Source organism: Betta splendens, chromosome 4 (genome assembly GCF_900634795.4).
Source record: "Betta splendens chromosome 4, fBetSpl5.4, whole genome shotgun sequence".
NCBI lineage: Eukaryota > Metazoa > Chordata > Actinopteri > Anabantiformes > Osphronemidae > Betta > Betta splendens.
This window is the reverse complement of record NC_040884.2, coordinates 6,707,166-6,730,439: the sequence shown is the minus strand read 5'-3', so window position 1 is coordinate 6,730,439 and position 23,274 is coordinate 6,707,166. Positions and strand designations below refer to the sequence as shown.

At 44.3% G+C, this 23,274-nt stretch overlaps 4 protein-coding genes across 5 annotated transcripts; all 4 read right to left on the bottom strand.

The window, feature by feature from the left end:
* Nucleotides 1–373: 373 nt before the first annotated feature.
* On the bottom strand, nt 374–7,374 carry slc1a6 (solute carrier family 1 member 6). 2 transcript variants are annotated; one of them, XM_029148006.3, is made up of 11 exons: nt 6,152–7,373; nt 4,216–4,482; nt 3,990–4,127; nt 3,601–3,808; nt 3,479–3,521; nt 3,263–3,391; nt 3,006–3,190; nt 2,706–2,939; nt 2,432–2,626; nt 2,131–2,265; nt 374–1,880 (listed from the first exon to the last, which is right to left on the bottom strand). In XM_029148006.3, the coding sequence occupies exons 1-11, from the start codon at nt 6,156–6,158 to the stop codon at nt 1,685–1,687; spliced, it is 1,737 nt and encodes a 578-aa protein (XP_029003839.1). In that variant the 5' UTR covers nt 6,159–7,373; the 3' UTR covers nt 374–1,684. The 2 variants fall into 2 exon arrangements, with proteins under 2 accessions (XP_029003839.1, XP_029003838.1); XM_029148005.3 differs by having other exon boundaries at nt 3,006–3,391; nt 6,152–7,374.
* Nucleotides 7,375–9,216: 1,842 nt separating this feature from the next.
* tax1bp3 (Tax1 (human T-cell leukemia virus type I) binding protein 3) lies at nt 9,217–13,533 on the bottom strand. The gene is made up of 4 exons (XM_029148699.3): nt 12,987–13,533; nt 12,042–12,161; nt 11,480–11,557; nt 9,217–11,343 (listed from the first exon to the last, which is right to left on the bottom strand). The coding sequence occupies exons 1-4, from the start codon at nt 13,023–13,025 to the stop codon at nt 11,194–11,196; spliced, it is 387 nt and encodes a 128-aa protein (XP_029004532.1). The 5' UTR covers nt 13,026–13,533; the 3' UTR covers nt 9,217–11,193.
* Nucleotides 13,534–13,968: 435 nt separating this feature from the next.
* On the bottom strand, nt 13,969–16,910 carry hsh2d (hematopoietic SH2 domain containing). The gene is made up of 6 exons (XM_029149468.3): nt 16,768–16,910; nt 16,405–16,552; nt 16,156–16,245; nt 15,917–16,082; nt 15,493–15,690; nt 13,969–15,409 (listed from the first exon to the last, which is right to left on the bottom strand). The coding sequence occupies exons 2-6, from the start codon at nt 16,530–16,532 to the stop codon at nt 14,969–14,971; spliced, it is 1,023 nt and encodes a 340-aa protein (XP_029005301.1). The 5' UTR covers nt 16,533–16,552; nt 16,768–16,910; the 3' UTR covers nt 13,969–14,968.
* Nucleotides 16,911–17,630: 720 nt separating this feature from the next.
* LOC114853280 (ras-related protein Rab-8A) lies at nt 17,631–23,181 on the bottom strand. Its single transcript, XM_029146484.3, has 8 exons — nt 22,818–23,181; nt 22,231–22,291; nt 21,258–21,318; nt 20,886–20,963; nt 20,646–20,735; nt 20,461–20,526; nt 20,149–20,199; nt 17,631–19,985 (listed from the first exon to the last, which is right to left on the bottom strand). Exons 1-8 carry the CDS (start codon nt 22,939–22,941, stop codon nt 19,896–19,898), a joined length of 621 nt encoding a protein of 206 aa, XP_029002317.1. The 5' UTR covers nt 22,942–23,181; the 3' UTR covers nt 17,631–19,895.
* Between the last annotated feature and the right edge of the window lie 93 nt (nt 23,182–23,274).

Genomic DNA, 23,274 nt, shown 5'->3' with positions numbered 1-23,274 from the left:
AGATAGATGGGACCAAACAGGAAGCGTATGAGCAAAATAAGACTCTACGGAAGTAGATGGAAGGACTGTGACAGCAACAGGACTTCACTTTACATTTACTTTAAATACGTTGGCTGAATAAATTAAACAAATAAAAACGAATTCATCACTGAGACCCATCTAATCAGAAAAGGGCTTTGACAAATAAAAATGAATAAAAGCATGCTTTTACTTATAAGTATTAACTGTACTATTCAACTGTTGTTGTTGTTTTTTTCAAATCAAAAGGTTTTAAAATAGATTTGGCTGATATTTTGCTCCCATAAGCACAGTTTCTGGATCGAGGACTATCCTCCACCAGGGGTAGCCACAAACACAATAATCACAATCACACTTTTAATTCCTGAGCCATTTATTTGTCACATTTTTAACAAGCTGTCCATCAGAAATGTCAAGCTGCTCCTGTGTGAGAGAAAACACTGATGGAGCATCAAGCATCAACACTAAGGCCAAGCCTCTTACTGAGCATTAAACATTTTACCAAAACATTTTACTTCTAAAACTAAAAACGCACTTTACTTTCTTCTAAAACTGCTGTCGCCCAAAAAGCATAAAGTAGCTGTACATTCATTTCCAGTATTCAAACCAGTATCACCTTCTTCACAGCACTGTTTCACTAAACAGGTATCATTTATTATTCTGCAAAATATTATCTCAGTCAAATATAGGAACATCAAATTACATTCAGTTGATACTGTGACCTATGCTGCAGAAACCACAGACAGGCAAGTGTGCTGCTGGAGCGTCACTGTAACTATAGGTAATTAATCATATAGATAATTAAAGTAATATTAAATGTGAAAACAGACTTGAAAACTGCAAATAAGACAATGATCAACAAGCACATCAGCAGATCTTTCTGTAGCAGTACAGTCACGTCCCCGAAGTTTAAAAGAAAATAGCACCAAAGAAAAGCAAGAAATATAATAATTATAAGAAAGCACTGAGTGAAAAAACTTCTAGCAATAAGTGAACTTCAAAATAACAGCAAGGAGACACTTCACTACAACAATCCAGCGTTTAACAGTCCGATGCAGCTGTACAATCGCACTGAGACACAAGCACACAAGCTTTCAGCATGTATGCAACACTGCAAAGGCTCCACATCCACATCCTATCAGAGGTAGTCATGACGACAGTGATGATTACATTCCGTCTGGGAGTGTACATAGTCCTCTTACTTCCCAAAGTACTTTGGGAAAAGTATTTTGCTGATGAAACTTCCTTCAACCCTGTGTCACAGTTAAACTGTCACTTAAACATGGATGAGAGGAGCCAAAAAGACACCAGGAACACTGTAAATTTATCTTGATTATAACCTTATTGAGACTTTATGTTTCATTGGCAAAACACTTCTTGATTCATTTGTTGGCTGATAACACTTAGCGTTTAACGCTGATGCTGGTAGATGATCTCATGTCTCCCTGACTGAACGGATAATAAAATACACAAACCCTACATACATTCAACAGTCATCAGAGCTTGATTTTTGTATGTGAATATTTGACCTGTCTCGTGTTTAAGGGTGATGTGAGTTCCCAGAACCACCGAGCACATTCTTTGTGTGGGACTTGTGCACCGCTGGAAGCCAGGTGTCCCCTCGAATGCCTCTGGGGCCCAGACGCTGCTGTGCGTGGCTGGGCCTTCACATCGGGGTCTCGCTGTTGCGGTGGTTCAGGCAGTCGTTTTCCTGACAGATGAGCTGGTACGGCTTCTCGTTCTCCACCATTACAGAGTTGTGATCTCCGTCCTCACTGTGCAGCTCTCCGCGGGACAGGTGCTCCACGATGCCGGCCCCCAGCGAGTCCCCGAGGACGTTGGTGGTGGTGCGCAGGCGGTCCCTTGAGCAAGGAGGGAAAGAATGCGACCAAAACAGAAAGGCAGACAGTCAGGAATGTCATTATCCACTATATAAATAACTTTGGCACAGGCTTTTAATCTGCCACTCTGCATTATGCATCAGTAACCTTTGTAGAGTTGGGATCTCTGAGCTCTCTGAAGCTTCACAGTGACATTTAGGCCGGGACTGTAGCTGCACAGAACCAGCACACGGGCCAATCCCCAACAAGCTGACATTTAATGGGAACTCACAAGAACCAATCCACAGCGATGATCAGTGTTATGTCCTCTGTGGGCAGTCCCACCGATGTCAATACGATTACCATGGTAACCAGGCCAGCCTGAGGGATGCCTGCTGCTCCGATGCTGGCAGCAGTTGCCGTGATACTGTGTGGGCGGCAGGAGGGATGGAGAGGAGAGAGAGGACATTTAATAAAGGGAAACAAACAAATGGCACATGAGCACGTCTAGTGGGAGTAGTGGAGGGAGAAAGACACCATTTAGCAAGTTTTCTCTAAAAATACAATAACGTATAAACGTCATAAACTACTACCTGATGGTAAGAATCTGGCCAAAGTTCAGGTCCATGTCATTGACTTGGGCGATAAAGATGGCCGCCACAGCCTCGTAGAGGGCGGTGCCGTCCATGTTGATGGTGGCGCCCACAGGCAGCACGAAGCGCGTCACTCGCTTGTCCACGCGGTTGTTCTCCTCCAGGCAGCGGAAGGTGATGGGCAGCGTGGCCGAGCTGGAGCGGGGCGAGACAGCGGCGTGAGCCACTGACCTGGGGCCAGTTCACCACAGAAGGTCGCTGAATGTCGACCCACCTGGAGGAGGTTCCCAGGGCGGTGATGAGCGCCTGCAGCAGCCCGGCGATGAAGGCGTAGGGGTTCCTCCTGGTCACCAGGAAGTAGAGCAGCGGCAGCACCAGGAGGCCGTGGATGAGAAGGCCCACGATCACCGACACCGTGTACATGCCCAGCTGACCGCCCACCTCCGCCAGGTCCTTCATCTCCACAATTTTCCCCGCTATCAGGAACAGGATGCCCACCGGCGCGTACCTGGTAACACAGCCGAGTCAGAGGCCGGTTCGAGCCGAAGGTGCACGAAAACCAGCGCTCACCGACCAGATGATGACGGCCACCAGCCGCATGATGGCTTCGTTCAGACAGTCGAAGAAGTCCCGCAGAGCCTGGCCCTGCTGCTTCATGTTACCGATGACCAGACCGAAGCACATGGAGAAGACCACCAGGCCCAGGGCGTTCACGCCCCCCGAGGAGCCCGGCACCGGCACCGTCTCCTCCACCGTCTCCTGCAAAAGTCCCACAGCCAAGCACAGTTCACAGGGTTCCACCTTCTGACGATCAGACGTTCCACTACCAACCTGTACCGTGTGCAGCACCCGGCTGAGGTTCAGAATCAGGCTGGGCTCCGTCGCATTCAGGGAGTCGCTGGCGTTCAGGGTCAGCGTCACGTTCTTGGTGAGAACAACCTTCTTGTAAACGGTTTTATACTGAAGGACGAAGCATGAAATTAAGGAACGTTCTGGCGTCGGTGCAAGTCAGTGGTGAAAGTGGCTCCAAATATGAGACGTTCTCACCTGCTTGAAACAAGCTTCCACCAGGTTGGGAGGGAACATGTTCCTGGGATAGAAACATGACAGCAAACAGCTGACAGCAGGAAGCATCTCCCTCAATAACGTTACTGACTAACCTGCTTTACCTGATGAGGTCCAGGAACGCGTCCGCAGCCTGCACCGGTTCTATGCTTCCCCCGTTGGCCACTGGACCCTCCCTGCTGCCTTTGCCGGGTCGGATGATCATCACGATGACGATGCCGATAAACACGGCGATCAGCGTGGTCACCATGTAGTAGACCACAGCGCGCACCCCCATCTTCCCAGACGCTCGGCTGTCCAGGGACGAGATACCTGGAACGGGACGTGTCCACGGTGGCTTCAGACGCTTGGTTTTCACAGGTCCGATGCCCAAAGCATCACAACATGGACTTGATTTTGGACACAATTTTTATCTTTACTCGCCTAGATTGCAAAAGAAGCCTGTGACAGAGCAAAAAAAACTTTCCAAGGTGAGAATTTTTTTAAAGCCGACCTGTGACCAGACTGGAGACGATGAGCGGCAGCACCAGCATCTGCAGCATTCTCATCAGCAGCTCCCCCGGAAAAGCAAAGTACTTGATCTCCCTCAGGGACAGGTCGTACGGGCGAAGAGCGAAGCCCAGGACCACCCCTGGACAAAGGCACCGGGCCGCACGTCACGTCAAACAACCTGCACTTCAGCGTCTGCCCGTTCGGCCCGTTCGGACTCCCCCACTCACCCAGAGCCACGGCGGCGACGGTGAACACGACGAACAGGTTCCTCCTGAAGAAGCCCGCGACGCGGCCCCTGCTGAGGGAGCCCATCCGGTCCTTCACGGTGCCGGCCCGCCGCTCCATGGCCCTCCTCAGACGCCTCCTCAGCTGGCCTCCTGCGGGCGGGGGGGCTTTGTCCGCGTCCTCGTTCAAGAAAAGGCTGGCGCTGGTGGGAGGCTTTTCATTCATAATCAGCTCCAGCACCTGGTCCAGGAGGCGGGTCTCGTGTGAACCTACAGGAGGACAAGTCACTGAGCAACATCCTCAGCACCATTTACTGTATATGTGTCTGTTTTTAACCTGGAAGAAGTCATTACCCAATCATGACTGTTTACTAGAAATATATATATATATATATATATATATATATATATATATATATATACTGTATATATAACTTAGTAAAAATAAAATCACCCCATTTCCTGTTTTAGCTTGTAGCAAAGACATCTGATGAAGTTACTTAGTATTTGAAACTAAAGCCACATGTTGTTGACCACACATTGTGAATAAAGAGTAATTATATAAAAACAGATGAAAACAGAAAGGCTTTTTCTAAAAAGAAATATTTGTTGTTTTACAACTGATGAATCTGTACAAATACTGCACAGGAACTACAGTAAGAGAGCAGTTCTGCTTCCAGAATATTCTAAACTATCCCAAGCAAATACAATACAATACAACAACAACAATACACAGTACCAGCTCTGTGCGTCTGAACGCATGAAAACCTTTTTACTCTAACAACGTTGTAAAACGTTACTGGTGTTGTCTTACCGTGGTTCCCTCGGCAGTGTGTGTGTGTGTGTGTGTGTGTGTGTGTGTGTGTGTGTGTGTGTGTGTGTGTGTGTGTGTGTGTGTGTGTGTGTGTGTGTGTGAGGCATGTGGCTGTTGGGCTCACTTCTCTTTATCTATGTGGGCTAGACTCTGACTCTGACTCTGAAACGCCCTCTTCAAACAGACTGCACTTAGAGGAAAAACCGTCGACCGTCGGCATCCGCTTCTCCTTTAACTCACCTGTTTCAATGTTTATTTGACCTTTTTCTGTTATCGTGAGATTTACATATTCAGAAGAGATTAACCATATACTGTAAATACTAGACATGCCACACTCTGTCACGTGACATCTGACCATTTGGGTTTTATCTGTTTGAACCATTGATGTACCAGCAACTGTAACAAGTTACAGTGGAAAGTTCAAAAAAACCACATTAATCAATATTGTGAAAAAGCAAAGAATATAGAAACACTTAATATAGAAGCACTTTCCATTAAAGATGTGATTAGCTTATGTGTCTAAAATTAACAATAAACAATATTAAAATAGGAATATCGATCAGCCTGAACACACACAACACCTATTTGATCAGTAAACAGTAAACTGTACCTCATTTACCACACTACTCTGTTTTACAGTGTTTGCCAAAGCAGTGACCTGACTTCCAGTATTAAAGCTCGTCAGTGCTCTAACGATGGACGTCTGACGACCCAGACTTCCGCTGTTAGATAAGGAGCAACTGCTGATCAATATGGAAACGCTGGACTAACAGCAAGGTCACGAAGGCCTGTGAAAGTAAAAAGGAAAGTAAAAGTGTCGACAGAATTTGGACAAATATTAGAAAGTAAATTCACAGAAGTCCAGCAACGTTGAAACAAACTGGGAAATTACCGTCCAGCTGTTCCAGATGCCAGATGTTTATACAGTAGGTGGGCATATTTTTCTTTAGCACTAAAAAGCTGCTCAAACACATGTTAAGAAACAAGACATTTTATTGCTGACCTCCTGAACTAAGAATCGCTCTTGATAAATCTCCTGCAAACACTTCCCCTCCATTGTTCTTACACTAAACACAAAGCCTGCATAAACTCTGCGCTTTGAGAAGCCGCTCGCCGGTCACTCACCACTCATTGTTTACGGTCCAGTCGCAGGCGCTGAACGCTCTCGGTTCGGCGAGTGCAGAGAAAGCGTGTGAGCGTCCGGAGCCGAGCCGCACAATGAGCCAACGCATCACCGGCCAGCTCTCATACGCAGACGGACATGAAAAGGCCTCTAAGGTCTGACCTTCTCACACCTCCTCAGACACACACGCAACAGACAGACTGCTCCATCAAAGCAAAGCCATCCCTGTAGCTTCTGTTTTTTTAATGCAACGCCTCTGATGGACTTTTCTGGAAACAACATTTGGCTCAACGTGACGTGGAAAAGCCCACAACAGAAGATTCACACAACACATGGGATACAAGGGTTTATGTAATTGAAAGAAAGTATGTCAAAATACCCAAATTTTGCTGTAGTAAGACCTACAATGTGTGGCTATTGTATTTTGGAGAGGTTCTGTTCAGTGCAGTACAGAGAGTAATGGTAAGATGGTACCGCAACCACACAGAACTGAGAGGTGCCATTGTTAACAAGCCTCTAAAATCCCCTGAACGATGAAGGCCATAGTTTTGCCTTAAATAAATCTAAAGTTGGCAGCAATGACACAGAAACCTGTTAGAAACCGGCACGACACGACATGAAAACCCTGTTCGGTCAGTTTAATCAGCAGTAACGGACCTGAACACTGAAGACAAAGACACTCATTGTGAATAAAACCTCAGAAAGCACATCTGAAACTCAAACAGGGATGGTTTGTCTGTAACCTTGAACCTTCGTTTTCCGGCTGTGTTCAGTGCTGAAGGAAAACAGTGATGATCCATTTTCCTACCAAGCAAAGTACAGTCTGTATATTTTACTTACATCATAATAAAGCAGTGTTCCGCTCATGACAAATTTCAAAGGTAATAATTATGGTGTTGCTCAAAAACCCACACTGCATTAATACTGACTACTTTGAGTTGAGTATCAGTATAAAACCCTGTCCAACCAGGAGTCAGTGTATTAATAGCAGGATAATTAATAGACATGTTGAGAGATACATGAGTGGACAGATGGCGATGTGAACGCAGTCTGAGTCATTTTCCATTAGTTTTCTGTGGTCCAGCTTTACGTTAGTGTAATAATAAAAGACTGATGCACCTTTAACGAGGACTTCCTCGTCTCTGAAGATGCTGCAAAACCAATTAAAACTTCACAATCGTCCACGCGCAACTTTTTGCGCTCTATTAAAAGCCCCAGTTTCGCCAGTTACCAGTCGAAGTGACCGCATCGTTATAAGTAAGACATTTTACCGACTTGCGCTGGTCTGAGACGCTCCTCGGACCGGGGACGCGGCTGCTCGCCTCCTCTCGCCTCCGCCACGCAGACGACAATGGAGCAGCGTCGATTCGGCGGAATCTCCCGTTGTGTGCGCGCGCTCGGAGCCTCCAGCGAAGAGGAGCGACTGGGAGGTTTGCGTGGGAGGACGTGAACCCAAGGCTCCTTCGGGGAAGAAGGAAATCACAGATAACGCACCTGCTGCGCGTCCAAGACACTGAACCATGTGTGGAACCCTCTCAGACGAATGAGCCCATTCAATACTGGGTTTAAAAATGAAATATGGGACAAAGCAAACGGTGGAGCTTCAGCTGGTATGTGCTTAATGAAGTGTGCTTTGGGTCCTGGAGGAGCCTGCAGCATCAACAGCAGCCCTCATCGCTATGACAACATGCATCTGCTCGTTGCTCTGGGTCTGTATCTACCACTCAGGGGAGCGCGTGCATTTGAACCCTTTGCCATCCAGCCGCTCCGCTTTCCAGGCTCACGCCCACTCACTGAGTTGCACTAATGACCTGCAAAATACAGAGAAATACATGCACAACACAACAATTGTGCTCCGCTGCTCAGACCAACAATTATTGCATTCAAGCTGTCAGGCAGTAACAATACCCAGGCATGTGGAAAGATGAGAATTCAACACTCAACTTTAAAGCATTGCTCCCAAACCACAATTAAGAAAAACACCAACTGTTAATACTCCCATGTTCCTAACCAGCACACTCGCGTCTATTAATTGAGTGAACACACTCAAACACTCCCACACATTTACTACAAACCTACTACGAGCACTGCTCCAGGCTTTTATTCCTCCAACCACGGGGAGATGTTGGAAGCCGTGGACGACCCTCTGGTTCCAATCTGGTGTAGGACCAACGTGATAGGAGCAGATTGCATTGCCATGGCAACGCAATTACCCTGCCATAACGTGGGAGGCATGGATCATGTATGATGCACGTTCAGATAGTGGAATTATTCGCCTGCATGAGCTACGTTCACCATAGGTCTGAGCTCTCCCTGCCTGGTGCTAATAGCCATCACACAACAGTCCAATCACACAGCTCAATATAAAGTTGGAAGTCGGTTGTTTTTTATGAAGATGGTTGCCTCAAATATCACTAAATTAAACGAATCAAATGGTTTAGGCCACTTTGCTGGGAAACAAATTAAGTTTGAGTGACACATTTAGATTTGCTACTACTGTGAATTGAACACAAGTTCCTCGTTGCTGCCACTTACACAGTAGCCGTCCATTAGTTGCCTAGCAACGTGCAGTGTGTTGTTAACGTTGTGGTGTTGGAGAGAGCGAGCCCACACCATGAGCTGAGATGTTTGTACAACCAATTTACTGTCTCATAACTGGCGTTAATATGATGATGCCAAGGCAAGTGGAACGTAGCATGCTTCCTTCTGTGGCTTCAGCACGCACGCACGCACACGCATACACACACGGACGCACACACGCACACGCACACACGCACACACACGCTTTACTCATGAATTATTTCTCAAAGACGGGATTTTAGATCAGCCTTGCCCTAAATCGACCCCCGCCCACTAAGCGACACAGACCTGGTGGTATTTTAAGACTGTTTCCCCCGTGTTGAAGCGGTAGGAACTGGTTTCCAAACACTTTCAACTACTAATGGCCTGAAGAGAAAGCGTGTGAAAGCTGAAGAGCTGTCCCCATGAAATGACCTGGTGGTGAAATAATGGACATGTGATCTCCACTATGGAATGTGTTCATGAGTCACTTTACTCAGACAAGAACTGGTTTTTTAAAATGTTTTATTGTTTCAATCATTGCTTTAACTTCCCTATTTAAGCACTACACACGGATGAAGTCAACCATTGATCAAACATTACACTTATTAATCATCTTCCATAAATCACTTCTCTGACGTGATCAATTGAATCACTCATTTTGATTCTCACAACATTTGCAAACCTTCTCTCTACGTGTGCTTCACGAGTTCTGTTTATATCAACTCTATTTGGTTTCCATCTCTTACTGTCTGCTCCTGGATCCTGCCTTCTTAATACAAATGGCATAAATACTGACAATGGGAAAAACCTACACAGCAAATGACTGCATCCTGTCACCTGATCGCTACAGTTACAATCACAGTGAGTCAAGGATAAACATGTAGTATTTGTTTCTCACTGTAACTGCTTTCAATTCAAATTGTGGTACAAAAGAAGTGTGATTTATTTGTGTCCTCACTTCAAAGACGCGTGATCGGCTTCTGCCTCACATATTTAGGAGATGAAAGTATAGAAAGCTCTCGGTACCAAAATTGCTTGGTAAACACTCAAAGGTCAGGGAATAGATTCTTTGCTTGGAAATGTCAGCTGATTACTTCATAACTGGCACCATGAAGCTAAGAGATGGGCCTGGGACATAAAAGTGGGTTTGCTGTTTAGCATCCTTAGCTTCCTAGGGCTTTGGTGTGTCAGTAACAAAAGGTAGAGAGGCACAAGTGGTTCAGTATGTCGTGTTCAGTAGAGTACACAGTATACAATCAAATACAAAACGTCTGCTCAGCTGGCAGGGAACAAGAACAAACAAAGGTGGGCAGAAAACACTATATGTGATTGTACACAACCCCCCCCCCCTGTTAAAAGGTACCACGGTAGAGAAACCCTGTTAAGGAATGGTATCAGGACCCAGTGATATAAAGTATGAATCAAAGTTTTCATTCCAAAATCACATAATTTAAAAGCTTTCAAACCAGCTCAAGCAATTTCATACAAAAACACTATGTTTTTTTTAGACTGTACCTTTAATATTCACTCAGAGCGGAACACAACGCCCCTACGCCTCATGCATGGCAATAGTGCACAAGAGTAGATGTTTCATTTTGGAATGAAAATTTTCACAAATATTATCATTATTTCATGTTATTATTATAATATTAATATTATAAACAACATAATAATAATGTTGTTTATAATATTATACATCAAAACCCTACAAAACGTGTTAACTTACCCACAACATAATAAGCCAGCGAGCTAAAGACCCTGGTAGACGAGTAGTGTAATCACAATCTTATAAAACCTAAATATTATTTGTCATTAGCAGTAAATCACTCACCTGCAGTATTACGTAGTATTACCGGCAGTAATGTGTTTCAGAAACAGCAAATGAAGGGATGGGTCACATTCTAGTGTTTGATACAATCTGATTCCAACAATGAAAACCTAAATGAGTACAACTAAAGAATGAGTCTGTGAAATTAGTACAAAAACATTGTTATGCTATTAAATAAACAGTGTTTGTTGGTATTAAAAAGAACGTTTATAACATAAGGTACTGTATTTAAATGATAGAGTTACGACACCTCAGCTTCTGGTGATGATGATGGAATCTTAGCAAGAATTATATTCAAAATATCTTATTGAAATGAGATGACGATACATTCAACACCGAGGAATGTTTCTGATTTGTCCTGTCCATCAATTCTTTGATCTCTGGTCAGACACAGGCAAAACAAATCAAATGGTGGACTCAAAATTAAAGGCACACTGTAAAAAGATCGATTTGTTGTGAAAAAGCAAACAGCAGCTACAAGAAATGTCTTTAAGATTTATCGTCTGCACTGACAAAGTTGGAGAGGCCACAGTTCAACCATGACCTGAGTTTGTGGGAGTGTCCCTGTGTGTGTTTGTGTGTGTGTGTGTGTGTGTGTGTGTGTGTGTGTGTTCAGTCCTTGGTTCCAGCCTGATCATTATTCTTACACCAAACCTACTGCTGGGCGTAACCGCCCTTGGACTGTTTCACAGCGTCTTCCAGGGACCTCCTGGTCACCAGTAGCCGCACCACGCTCTCGTTCTTCTTGGTGAGCTTTTTCCGGGCCTGGTCGTGGGTCACCATGGTCATGTCCCAGCCGTTCACCTGGGAGCAGGGAGGAGATGTGGTAGGACGTCGTTTTCTCAAAACACAACGCTCATCGGCAGCACGACAAGCTGGGCTCGGCTGCCGTGAACACACAGTGCCACCTTGTGCGTCCGCGCCACATTTCATCACACACCTGCATTATTTTGTCTCCCATCTTCAAGCCTGCCTCGTCTGCTGGTCCTCCTGGCGAGATTCTGGTCACGTAGATGCCCTGAAGACAGGGCAATTCAATATTTAGACATCAGCAACTTGTTTATAATGTAAAATAATGTAGTACTAAAGAAAAAACATGCGGTTTCCCTCCCTATGACATCACTGAGGCGAGTATAGTCCCCACCTGAGGCTATGCAGCAGGTAATGTGTTGAGGCCTGCCCCTCAGTGACAGCGCACCGAAGAACAGCTCCACAACCACAGCGCTTTATCACAGGGACCACGGGTCTTTTAGTTCGTTTCTGCTGCTGGGGTTTTACTCTTACCACCTTACAGCTTCCTTACCACCGTCTCCTCTACTGGAAGGGTCAACACTAAGACATTCCTAACACACCCACCTGATCTTCTCTGTACATGTACTGTAATCTGACTACACAGCTGGTTGGTTCTATGTCACATTTAAAGGGGGGGGGGGGGTCACGCACCTGTAAAAAAGCCTCTGAATTCACATTGTTTCTGTGGGTCTCTGTCTATAAAGACTTACTTTATCTGACTTGTCCTCAGAGTAAGGGTTCTGCCCCGGGTCCTGGTCGATCCCTCCTCCAATGCTGAAGCCCAGGATCAGATTACCTCCCTGGAACAACTTCTTGATCTCAACTCTTTCCTGTGCGACAGAGGGGAAAAAAACATACCAGTATATTTAATACTGTTTAAATGTGAGTGACAGGACATAATACATGGACATATATTAACTTCAGCGGCCTCGTCTCGGGGACAAGCAGCTGGACGGATGACTGACAGCACCACTCATCACAAAGACGGCCTGTGTGTGATTAATGATCCGACAGTCTGCCCGTGTGTGCGATGACACAATGAAGCCTTACGTTGTCTGGAGCGCAGTAGTGAGTGGGTCAGTCAGTCAGGCCAGACTCTGTAGGACCTTAACTACATTTCTCATCCCATAATTATGTTAAGCAGATGTTAATCTACTCTCTCACCCACTGGAGTAGAAGAGCGTGAACAACATTCTACATCAGTGTGTATCTGAAATATTAGACAGTCATAGCCTCCATCGTGTATACTGTATAATGAATTGAACTCAGAGACACACACACACACACACACACACACACACACACACACACAGTAACTCACGTCAGGAGGTTGACGCCTATGTGTGAAAGTTAGTAGACTCTAAACTAACAGTCAGCGACTCTGTGAGTAACAGTTAACTAGTGTTTTAACCAGTCGTTTGGTCACTTTTACCGTCGCTACACTGATCTGAGGTCTGTTCGACGTGTGGCTGCTCCCATTGTTTAAACCCTTCATCTGAACAAAGCAAAGTCACGTTACACCGACTCTGTACGACTACAGAGCAGAATATCAGCGTACCAGCGCTCAGCTCAGAGTTGGACCCGTCGTTAAAGTCGAACCAGGAGCTGAACAATAGAGTGGGATTGAACCAAACCCGACCCGCTCCCGAACTTACCACCACAGCGGTCACCGGCTGACCTGGGATGAAAGACATGGTGTGGACACGACGCCTGGGCCAAATCACGCGCAAAGTCGCTCCTGCTTTATCATAAAAAGTCGTAGGCAACAGCTTTTGTTATCGGAACAACTTCCTCTGTGTCGACATGAGTAACAGCGGACAAATCCCTGCTGGAAAGCGAGGGCTCCCAATGTGACGTCACCTGGCTTCGGCCGCGCCCGTTTTGGGTCACCGGGGCACATGCGGGGGGCGGTGTTTAGCGGATGCCCGGCGCCTCCACGCTCAGTGTGGTCATGCGGTGCAAATCGAACCTTCCCACAGATTGCGGGTCCGACTCGTGTTCCGGGTCAGACTGGGTGCTGCCTAAAAAGGAAGTAACAAAGAACCTTCGGTTCTGCGCAGTAAAACTGGACCATCCCCGGGTCTGAGCGACCGGGTCAAGTGGTGACGACAGACCACTGGGTGGGAGCGTCTCCAGAACCGTAGAACTTCCCCGTGAGGCAGGAAGAAGAAACAGTCCGACGGACCGGGGTCGAGTAGTGTGTGGCTGTGGCTTCCTGCCACTAGATGGTGGTCGATGCCGACATACGAGCTCGGAACTGGGTCATTCCATCACCTTGTAGCTTCTGGCTGCATCGTCCTTAACATTAAACTTATGTTTAGGGAGAAACTAATAAGGTTTTTAAGCGCCATATACAGTAGTCTGTTTGTTGCTTCATGTATGGAATCTGTATTTTTGTATTTGAATATATATAATAAACATTAAGGATTGCCTTAAAACGTTTTGCATTGTTTAAACATACTGTATATGATGATTTTCATTTTCATCATTTGCAAATAAAACAATTTTGTTGAGATAAAGTAATGAAGAGATGAATAACTAACCTTTTTCTTAAATGCACAATTTTATGACAGTTGCAGTTTTACTCTACGCTAGTGTCTCACTTTGATGCCATCAATGGAGCAGCATTGCTTGACATTAATCTTTGCAAATGAAGTCTTTTAATAAGAATGTTTTGAATGGAATGAGTCAAGAAAGGCTGGAGGGGCCGACATCGCCTCACAGATGTACAGTAATACGTGTAAAGTTCAGGGTGAGAAGTGCAGCGAGGGAGGAAGAGGAAAGTGAACAGAAGTAGAGCAGAAACAGGAAACATCAAGTAGAGGTAAATAATGTTGCTGTTGATGTTATACACAGAGTAAATGTGCTGGTAAACTGAGAACTGCAAACAACAGTCATAAAATATTGTCTCGTCATCAAACACGAGAGTCTGAGTCTAAAGGCTGTGCTCTACTTGTCCACATATTCTAAAGGCATGAAACAACACCAGTAAATTGCTTCTAGTGAAATGGTGCATTTGGCAAAATAACTCAGCCCTGTGCAAAAAGTGTGTAACTGCTGTGTAAAATTCCACCTGTTCCACCAGTTTAACCAGTAGCTCTCTGGTTTCGCCATCTGTCAGCTGACGGTGGAGCGTCAGAAATGCCTGTGGCCGCCCCCTTGTTTGCAGAGGTGTTGACACTAATCATTTGATTTCTGATTTGCATATGCGACGTGAAACTTCCTCCTGCACGAGGCACGTGAAACACAACGCAACTGAGAAAAGCCGGACCAGCCAGTTTCTACAAGGCTGATATGTAGCAGTTCGGCCCATTGTTTTCATACTTTAAGTTTTAGATAGAATAAACATTTAGTTAGCAGCTATACAGTAGCTATGGGCCTAGAACTGAACCAGGTTAGCAGGTCAGCTGTTTTCAGGCTAGTGCTAAGCTAAGAGCAGTAGTGTACAACGCCCACAGTCAGTGGTTTGACTCCCTGTTCCTCCATGCTACACACGCGGTCAAGTGTCCTCAGACACGACAGGCACAATTATTTATATTAGAATAATTATTATTCTTACTATGACATAATGAAAGAATTTTATCCCACATAACAGCTAAAGTGCTCCATCTCTGCATTAAACAGCTGTGCAGGCCTCTCAGTAGCCTGGGGCAAAAGGAGGTGGAGGCTGGTACTCTGGAGGCAAAGCTCTGTCAGTCACTGTCACATCAGTGTTAATGTAGGAATGTGCCTCATCCTCCTCATCACCGTCCTCGTGCCGCCTTGGGATCTCCTGGTACACGTTGCTGGTCGCCTCCACGCTGATCTCGGTGTAAGTATTCTCCTGTGACGCGCTTCGGTTCTTTTGGAATTTCTTCTTGAGGTTCTTCAGGTTGCTGATGACCGAGTGCTTTACGTCCTGGGTCTTTGTGGGAAGGAGGCTGGCACCGGGTGCCGCATCGTTAGCCGTGGGTCCAGAGGCTGTTCTGATAAAAGCCTGGTTCTGAGTCAGAGGTCCAAGGTTGCGAGCAGGGACTTCAGGCGGCGTGTGGGTTTGAGCATCCTCGACTGTGTGTTCCTTCCTGGCCTTTGGCACAGGCTGTAGAACATAGACACAGATCTGTTAGAAAATGAAAAGCCTCCGTATGCAGCAGGTTTAACTTAGCTTAGCAGAATCATCACCTTAGCAGGACTGTGGGAGGTGACATCCTTAAAATCAACATCCAGATTTGGATAAAGTCTGTGCGTTTGGGAGCCCGGAGGCAGAGGAGCAGAGGTCGACAGCGTGTTTGGCCGATGAGGGAGCGCAGGCGGGAGGTGCTCCTGACCGGCTCTTTTGGGAAACAGGAGCTCTGCGTAGTCGTTCTTGTCACTCGAAGACTTGAATCACAATCAGACGGACGAAGAAAAAGACAGAATCTAATTTATTTGTTCTTTTTGCATGGTGCAAAGTTGGCAGGCAAATAAGCAAACACCGCATGCTCAGAACAAGGAGACTCTGTCTTCACCAAATATACACTACAAGCAGTCATTTGCATGCTGTAAACAAGGTTGAACCTCTGATTCCGCTGACTGTTCTCTACACACAGCATTGTGATGAACGCACCTGTCCACACGGAACCGTCAGCACCTCAGTGTACGGCTTGATGGGTTGCCTGCGGTGAAAGTCCACGAGGTCCTGCAGACACCGGTGGCTCCTGTTCTCCCCAATGATGACGTACTGGCCGTCCCCCAGTACGTCGATCATGAAATGCCTGCAGCTGTCTGCAGCGCTGAGGGGTCAGCACACCAGAGTGAGGAGGGCTTTGAACTGGGAACACGGGTTTTAAGGATGCACGGGTTTACCGGTATGAGAGCGTGTAGCCGACCCGGCTCTGGCTCACTCGGATCAGGAAGTATCCAGGAGGCTTGGGCAGCAGCAGTTCTTCTGAAACCCTGCTCAAACATCAACACGTCCGGATCAGAACAGACAAAGACCCAGTTTAGCATTAAAGAGCCACTAAACAGAAACTGCATGCAGCAACAAGCCCTCGGCGCCACCGCGGTCCGCCGCCCACAGCTTCACACAGACAGCGATAGAGCTCGTGAACTTACTTCCTGGGAATGACCCCGTGAAACCACTCTGGGACAACGCCGTTCCCGATCACACACTGCGCCTGCGACTGTGCGAACCATGTAAAAGCATCGTGCTGTCCGCCGGCCGGCTGATGAGCCTCCATCATCCTGGGACGACGACAACCACCTGTGAATGCATCAGGTGTAGCTCAGTGAGATACACATGCACACAAACAGGCTGTACATAGTACATTTCACACACGTCTAAACCTATTCATTAAAGAGTTTGGTTTGTAGTTTAAACTAATTAACTGGTTCTGTGAATCCAAACACTACGATGCCCTATGGATTTAAAGTAAGTTGTAGCTGTTTAAAACAGGACTCACTGCAGAGACTACTCACCTTGTCCGGCAGCTAGGAGATAAAATGACACAGCAGGCTTTAATCCCTGACAACACCCTGGTGAAGGGGAGGAGCCGGACCGTGAACCAAACAGTAGCTTTAATTACGTGGGAATCCAACCTGTACGCAGAGGATCTGAAGATCCAATCTGAACGTTTACAGCACAGGAATGAGGAACTGAAACAATGAGGGAGGGACGGGCGTCATCTTCATATTTGATCCTAGTCAACCACAAGATAATTTAACACTATTTGTCTAACGCCCGGCCATCACGTGTGTAGATGACTATTTTATTATTACTGATTAAACTGTCCATGTTTAAAAAGTAGCTCTAACTTCTATCTGATGGTCAAGCAAACATGGAACTACTGTGAAGATGAAGGTCACGGTTTTTTAGGTTACTGGTGACATATTAACTGTTTTGTGAACGCTTTAGGTGAAAGTCAGGATATAATCTACAAAATAGATTAGCAAAATAAAGTTGAAGGACTTTCCTCCACTGTGGTGTGTGAAGCATATGTTGTCCACCAGTGCAAGTATTGTTCTGTTCTCTATTTACACATAAGCACATATGGGCTATACAGTATGTGCTAGTTGTACTTTACTGTGGGAATTTCTGTGAAACAGGAAAAGTACAGTTTACAAGAAGCTGCTTTCAGGCAAATCCCAAGTCTTTGCATACTGTTCAAAAATAGAAAGAAATATCAGATTCATTTGCAATACAAAACTGCAGGCATTGAGGGATAAAGCATCTAGTGAGATCTATCCTAATAAATTAGGTGTGCAACAAAACGTGAAGGTACGACTCTTTAACTAAATGGGCCATGAGAAAGCCAGGCTTTAAACAATTTAAAAAAGCAGCGTGAAACATACATAAAACTTTATTCAATTCAAGAAATACAAGTGCAAGATTTCTGCCTCTAAATTTGAAGCTTGTTTGTACGAAAGAGCAAATCTCAGGTTTATGAACTGGAGTTTTTATGTTGTAATGTGATGCTCCTTTTTTGTAATCTACATTTTATTTGATCAAGCTTTTTAAAAATGTGCAGTGCACTACCCCCTAACAGACTCTCAGTGCAAACAGAAATATAACTTAGTAAAACATGTCTTTAAAAATTTCATTTTTAATAAATCAAAGTACAATATCTACAACAAAGTGTAGACCAGATTTATGAAACTGCCATACAATCATTGTACAGTAGATCTTATTTACAGTTGTTGGATATTTAATTTATTTATGAAATTCAGAGATATGGTAGGTTTAATTAGAGAAAAAACAAATGAGAAAAAACAACCCAGGATCATTTTAGAGATTGATTTTAAGTCGGATTTAAGTCCAAAATTCACTTTCATCCGTGAGAGCCAAAATAGAGCTGTAATGTTTAAATCCATCTACAGTGGCGGTGACAATTTAAATACACATCCTAAGACCCGTCATGCGCTCTCATTTTAACATCACTAGAAATAACTTGCTCCCATTGTAGCAGCTTTCAGATTATTTCCTATTCTTACACCTGGACAGCTCAACTATGTAAAAACAGATCATTTGGAGTGACAGCAGAAAATAAAATAAAAGGTCCTTTGCACATTTCTAATCTCAAATAAAGCTTGTTAAGCCAAACGTGGTTTCCTACACACCCAGAATGCATAGTTCAGACGGCCATGATTAGAGGCTGGATGTTTGTTCAGAGGACAAGGGGGAGAGAGTGGAGAATAAGAGCTAGATAGTGGTCGAGTGGATCCCAGAAGCATCTACGGGAAACATCACCTAAGGAGAACGTTGTAATGGGGAAACATCTCTAAATCACAGGCCTCGTCAGTGCTCACATGTTAAAGGAAGCCCAGAGGAGGTACGTGGAGAATTGTGCATGCACACGCTTTGCTTTCAGTTTAGACGTGCAACAAACAGTCAACAAATGTTAAGAACTTTTTTTACAGTCAGAACAAAAGGAAAAGTGCATAATCAATAAGAACATAAAAAGGGCACAAGTGGTGCTGTGGTTTGTTGAACTCCATAAATACTGCTAGAGAACAGCCCCTATCCAAGGCCCACACAACAAGTGTGTATGCGTTCCCCCAATGGAACCAACAACAGAAAGTACAAATGCATGAAAAATACATTTAATCACTGATGTAAATCCTTCTGGGCCAACCGCTGTGTAACTGCATTGCCTCCAGGTGTTGGAGTTTGGTACTGCTCGACCAGCTTTCGTTTTTTTCCTAACAATACACCCACCAATACCCAAAACAATGACGGCAGCCACTTCAAAATGGAACCTGTTTGCCCTTTACACAAGCATACTTTAAGAACTCAGCGTAACTGCAACAAAGTGAACACTAATAACTCTGTAAATACTACATTGCACATCAAAGTGTTGAGAAGAGAAATAAATGGAATGTCTCAGTCTAAGAAACCGGTAGGCATGAGTAGAAAAGGTAGGAAACGCTGATGTTGATTGGTGAAGTACTGGCACTGCTGTTTCATATTGTAAATCGCAATGACATATTTACATGTTACTTTTAGGAATCGTGGATATATAGAAAATTAAGCCACCTAGTCAGTACACACACGTACTGTAATTGCTCAGTAAACAGCACTGAGCTGAGATTGTACCCTCGCCACCTAGGAGACAGACTCAATTCTATTGTCAGACTGAATAAATCCAAAAAGGAAGCTCATGGGACTGGTCACACTATTCAGGTAGTATAGTTTAGGTTGTAAGGACTGAAAGGACTGAAATTAACTGAACACCTCCGTGTGACAAGAGGTGAAGAAGCCCATGAAAGCATCACACATTATAATAACAACAACCTGTAGGTAATGAAATACAAAGATCCACGGTATGGAAGATTGTGGATTCAATTTAAATTGCCTTAGCATCTCATAAGATGGTAGATTTTAAAAGTCAATAAAATTGAGGGATATACGTTGAAAACATTGATTTAGGGAGTAGCTGTAAAACAATGTAACAGAGGCCACAGTAGTTAGGTCCACAGGTGTCAAGCAAAGCAAATCAGAACATTAAGGGGGAAGAGAAGCAGGAGAGGGAGATCAGAGTGTGCTCTGTCCAGTTCTGTCCAGTTGGAGACACAGTTAAGGCGATGGTGGATGCCAACGATCCGTCTCCTCACAGAAGCGTGCAGCGAAAGAAACTGCTCTTCTTGGGCTGTTCTGTGATCTTCACTCCTTGACTGCTGCCCTGGGGGTTGTTGCCCTCCTGCAACACACACACACACACATGGAAAAGCATATGAATACAATGAAATGATAAGTAAGGAAAACAGCACAAATACCAGTACATGATACAATAAAACACTGCACATTACATCAAATAGTGCCATAAAGTTCAGTACTGCACTTTTTATGCATATGAGTCATACCAGTTTCTTGTCCATTTTTGCTTTGATGTCTCTAGCAAGTGTTAGGAAGGCCTGCAAAAAAACAAAAAACAACACAAGTCATCAAACTATATTCATGCCTGTGTTTCCTGCATCATCATAAATCTCCACATGTGTTACATTTTGGGTTTACATCCCCATACAGTTTGGGGATGCAAGTACAAAAAAGTTTTGATACCCAATAATTTCCATTTCAAATTCAGTTATAATTTGGAACCAAGTTTCAGGAGCCAACCCTGATTAAAGTCATATGAGATCACTGGTAAAATAACACAAGAACAAATGTGAACTCACATTATCCACATTGATGTTTGCCTTTGCACTGGTCTCCATGAACTTGATACCATACTCAAGCGCCAGCTGACAGCAGGAGAAAGAAGGTAAAAATCCTGGTCAGCATTTATGAATAATGGGCAAAGATAACAAACATTTACCCAGAGCTCCAGGAGACACTGATTTGTGACTAGTCGTTTTCCCACCTTTTCTCCTCTTTCTTTGGACACCTGTCGCTTGTCATTGACATCACACTTGTTCCCAAGAACCATCCTTTCCACATCTGCTGAGGCATGCTGCAATACATTGACATTGATATAAGTAACAAAATGCTGTTGTAGGCTACTTACAGTATGTGTATGTAAAATCACAGTTCAAAGTGAAACAGAAGTATTTAACAAAGCACAGCAGGCTGACCAACACACACTCAAACACAAACATTTTACCTCTTCTATATTTCGTATCCAGTTCTTGATGTTATCAAAGGACTTCTCGTTGGTAATGTCATATACTAACATGATGCCCTGAAAGGATTAAAAAACAAAAGAAAGGTTAAATAAAGCCTTTGTGCTTTATTTGAAATCCAACTTAATCCTTGGAAAATTACATGAGTTTTCAGTTAGGTTATATAGTAGCATCTGAATACCAATGCTATAATGAATTAGGGTTCTGTTCCAGCAAATGCAGGTGTCCTCATTTATTTTCCCTAAAAACATCAACACTATAGGGTTAGGTTCAGGTAACCGAAGTTGTAATGTGCACATCTGAGTGAGTGACAGCATACTCAGATCTAGGATATAAGCTACTGTTTATCTTACCATAGCCCCTCTGTAGTAGGCTGTTGTGATGGTCCTGAACCTTTCCTGTCCTGCTGTATCCCTAGAAAAAGACACATTTCTTAGCTTAGCCTTACAGAACAACAATGTTCTGTAACAACGGTTTTAATGAAAAATGTAGTCGAGGGGGGTGGGGGGGCGTTCTTTTGAGTTTTAGTGCCATCAGATTTTAAGAAGCTCATCATAAAAAAAACAGCGACACACAAACGCATAATCATCTTATTAACATTCAAGTTCTATGTTACTAGACTGCAAATGGAGAGAATTGCCTGAAAGTTGCTATGTCAGTTTTAAATTACCATATACCAGGTTCCTAATCTATTTAAAAAGGAGAACCTATCACGAGTTTCCTCTTTGTTTAAATTTTTATCATCTTGACATCATGACAACCATAGAGCAAACAGCAAAAAATATTCCAAAACCTTAATACTAGCATTTGATTTGGAGAGAAAAATGTTTGTTGTTTGTTTTTTTTATTTATATCAAATCCAAGGAGTAGTTGACAGCATTGTCAAACATAAGTGGTCTTAAACATACAGACTAAAAATGTGAGCTCAGACTGTAATAATCAAGTAATAACTGATGCACTGACAACGCTAGATCCTAAACACGTCACTCTGTATGTTCAACTTATTTAAGTGAATAGTGACGTAACCGTCACCTACGCTTACCCATCGGACTGCTTCCTGCTAAAACTAATGCAGTACCTACTAGTACATGTGCAAGAAAGCACTCATTTGTAATGACCAGTGGGTTTTAATACTATAATACTAATATTTGGATGAATCAATGAATCAATGAATCAATAAATATGACACAGTTACATAAACTTATAAAAACCTATGCCTGTCTCAAGGCAGAGCTTCACGAATCATTTCATTATGTGAAACTCCTGGTTTGAACACTTCTACAACAGCAAAGCTGTGAAGTGACAACATTCCAAGTGATTTCATACCAAATCTGTAGCTTGATCTTCTTTCCATCTAATTCTATTGTTCGGATCTTGAAGTCAATACCTGGGGGAAAGTAAACATCACATTATTCAACCCATTTAGGAACATATGCTGAGGGCTGGCAATGAAAAACTCCTATTTTACTACTAACTAAGTGATAGATTTAACATGAGTCGCAGAGCTCATTAATACCCTGCACCGTTGGCCACAAGAGTACGAAGTGCAGGCATGCAGTCATATGAAAGTGACGCTGGCAGCCAACCCTGCTTCACTGACAGCTCTGTAGCTTGTTAAAGGCTAGCTCTATTTGACAGTCAGTTTACAGATAATACGTATAAATATTTATCATAAAGGCATAAGTGGGATATGAACGTTGGTAAATTAAACATTCGAGTGCGTTCCTTGGTAATTAAAGTTTCCGTGTGGTGTTGAAAAGCCCCTAACAAGCCGGCTGTGCTGCTTCCGGGCTAACCATTACTACAAGCTGAATGCTAGCCAGAAAAGTTAGCAACAAATTAGCATGACGGGATGGGCTGCTCCGGCACCACTTTTTAGCTAAGTCGGTACAAATAACACGGCTTGTGCTCACCTATAGTAGAGATAAACGTTGAGTTGAAGGCATCTTCTGAAAATCTGAATAGCACGCATGTCTTCCCGACGCCCGAGTCGCCAATTAAAAGTAGTTTAAACAAGTAATCGTAAGTCTTCGCCATGTTATTAGCTAGCTTAGTACTCCGGATATCCCGCCCGGCTTGGAGACAGACCGCGCTATGGCCAAACCAACTGCCACTCTGCCCTGTCGTCGTGGCTCCGGAAGTCTAGTCACATCCCGTCGGGTGTGCTCGTTTTGAAGTACGAGGTCACCCAAACCCAGGGTTTCGTGAACCAGCCCCCTGACACACTGTACGCTCCTCTCACAGGCGCATGTAGCAGCCAAGGGAGGTAACAATGTGTCTGTAGGTGCGGATGCTGCCAAGTAGGCGAGTTGACAGCCGCCAGGCTGCAGTTAATCCCTCTAATAATAGAAATTTGAGCCTTTCTTTGTG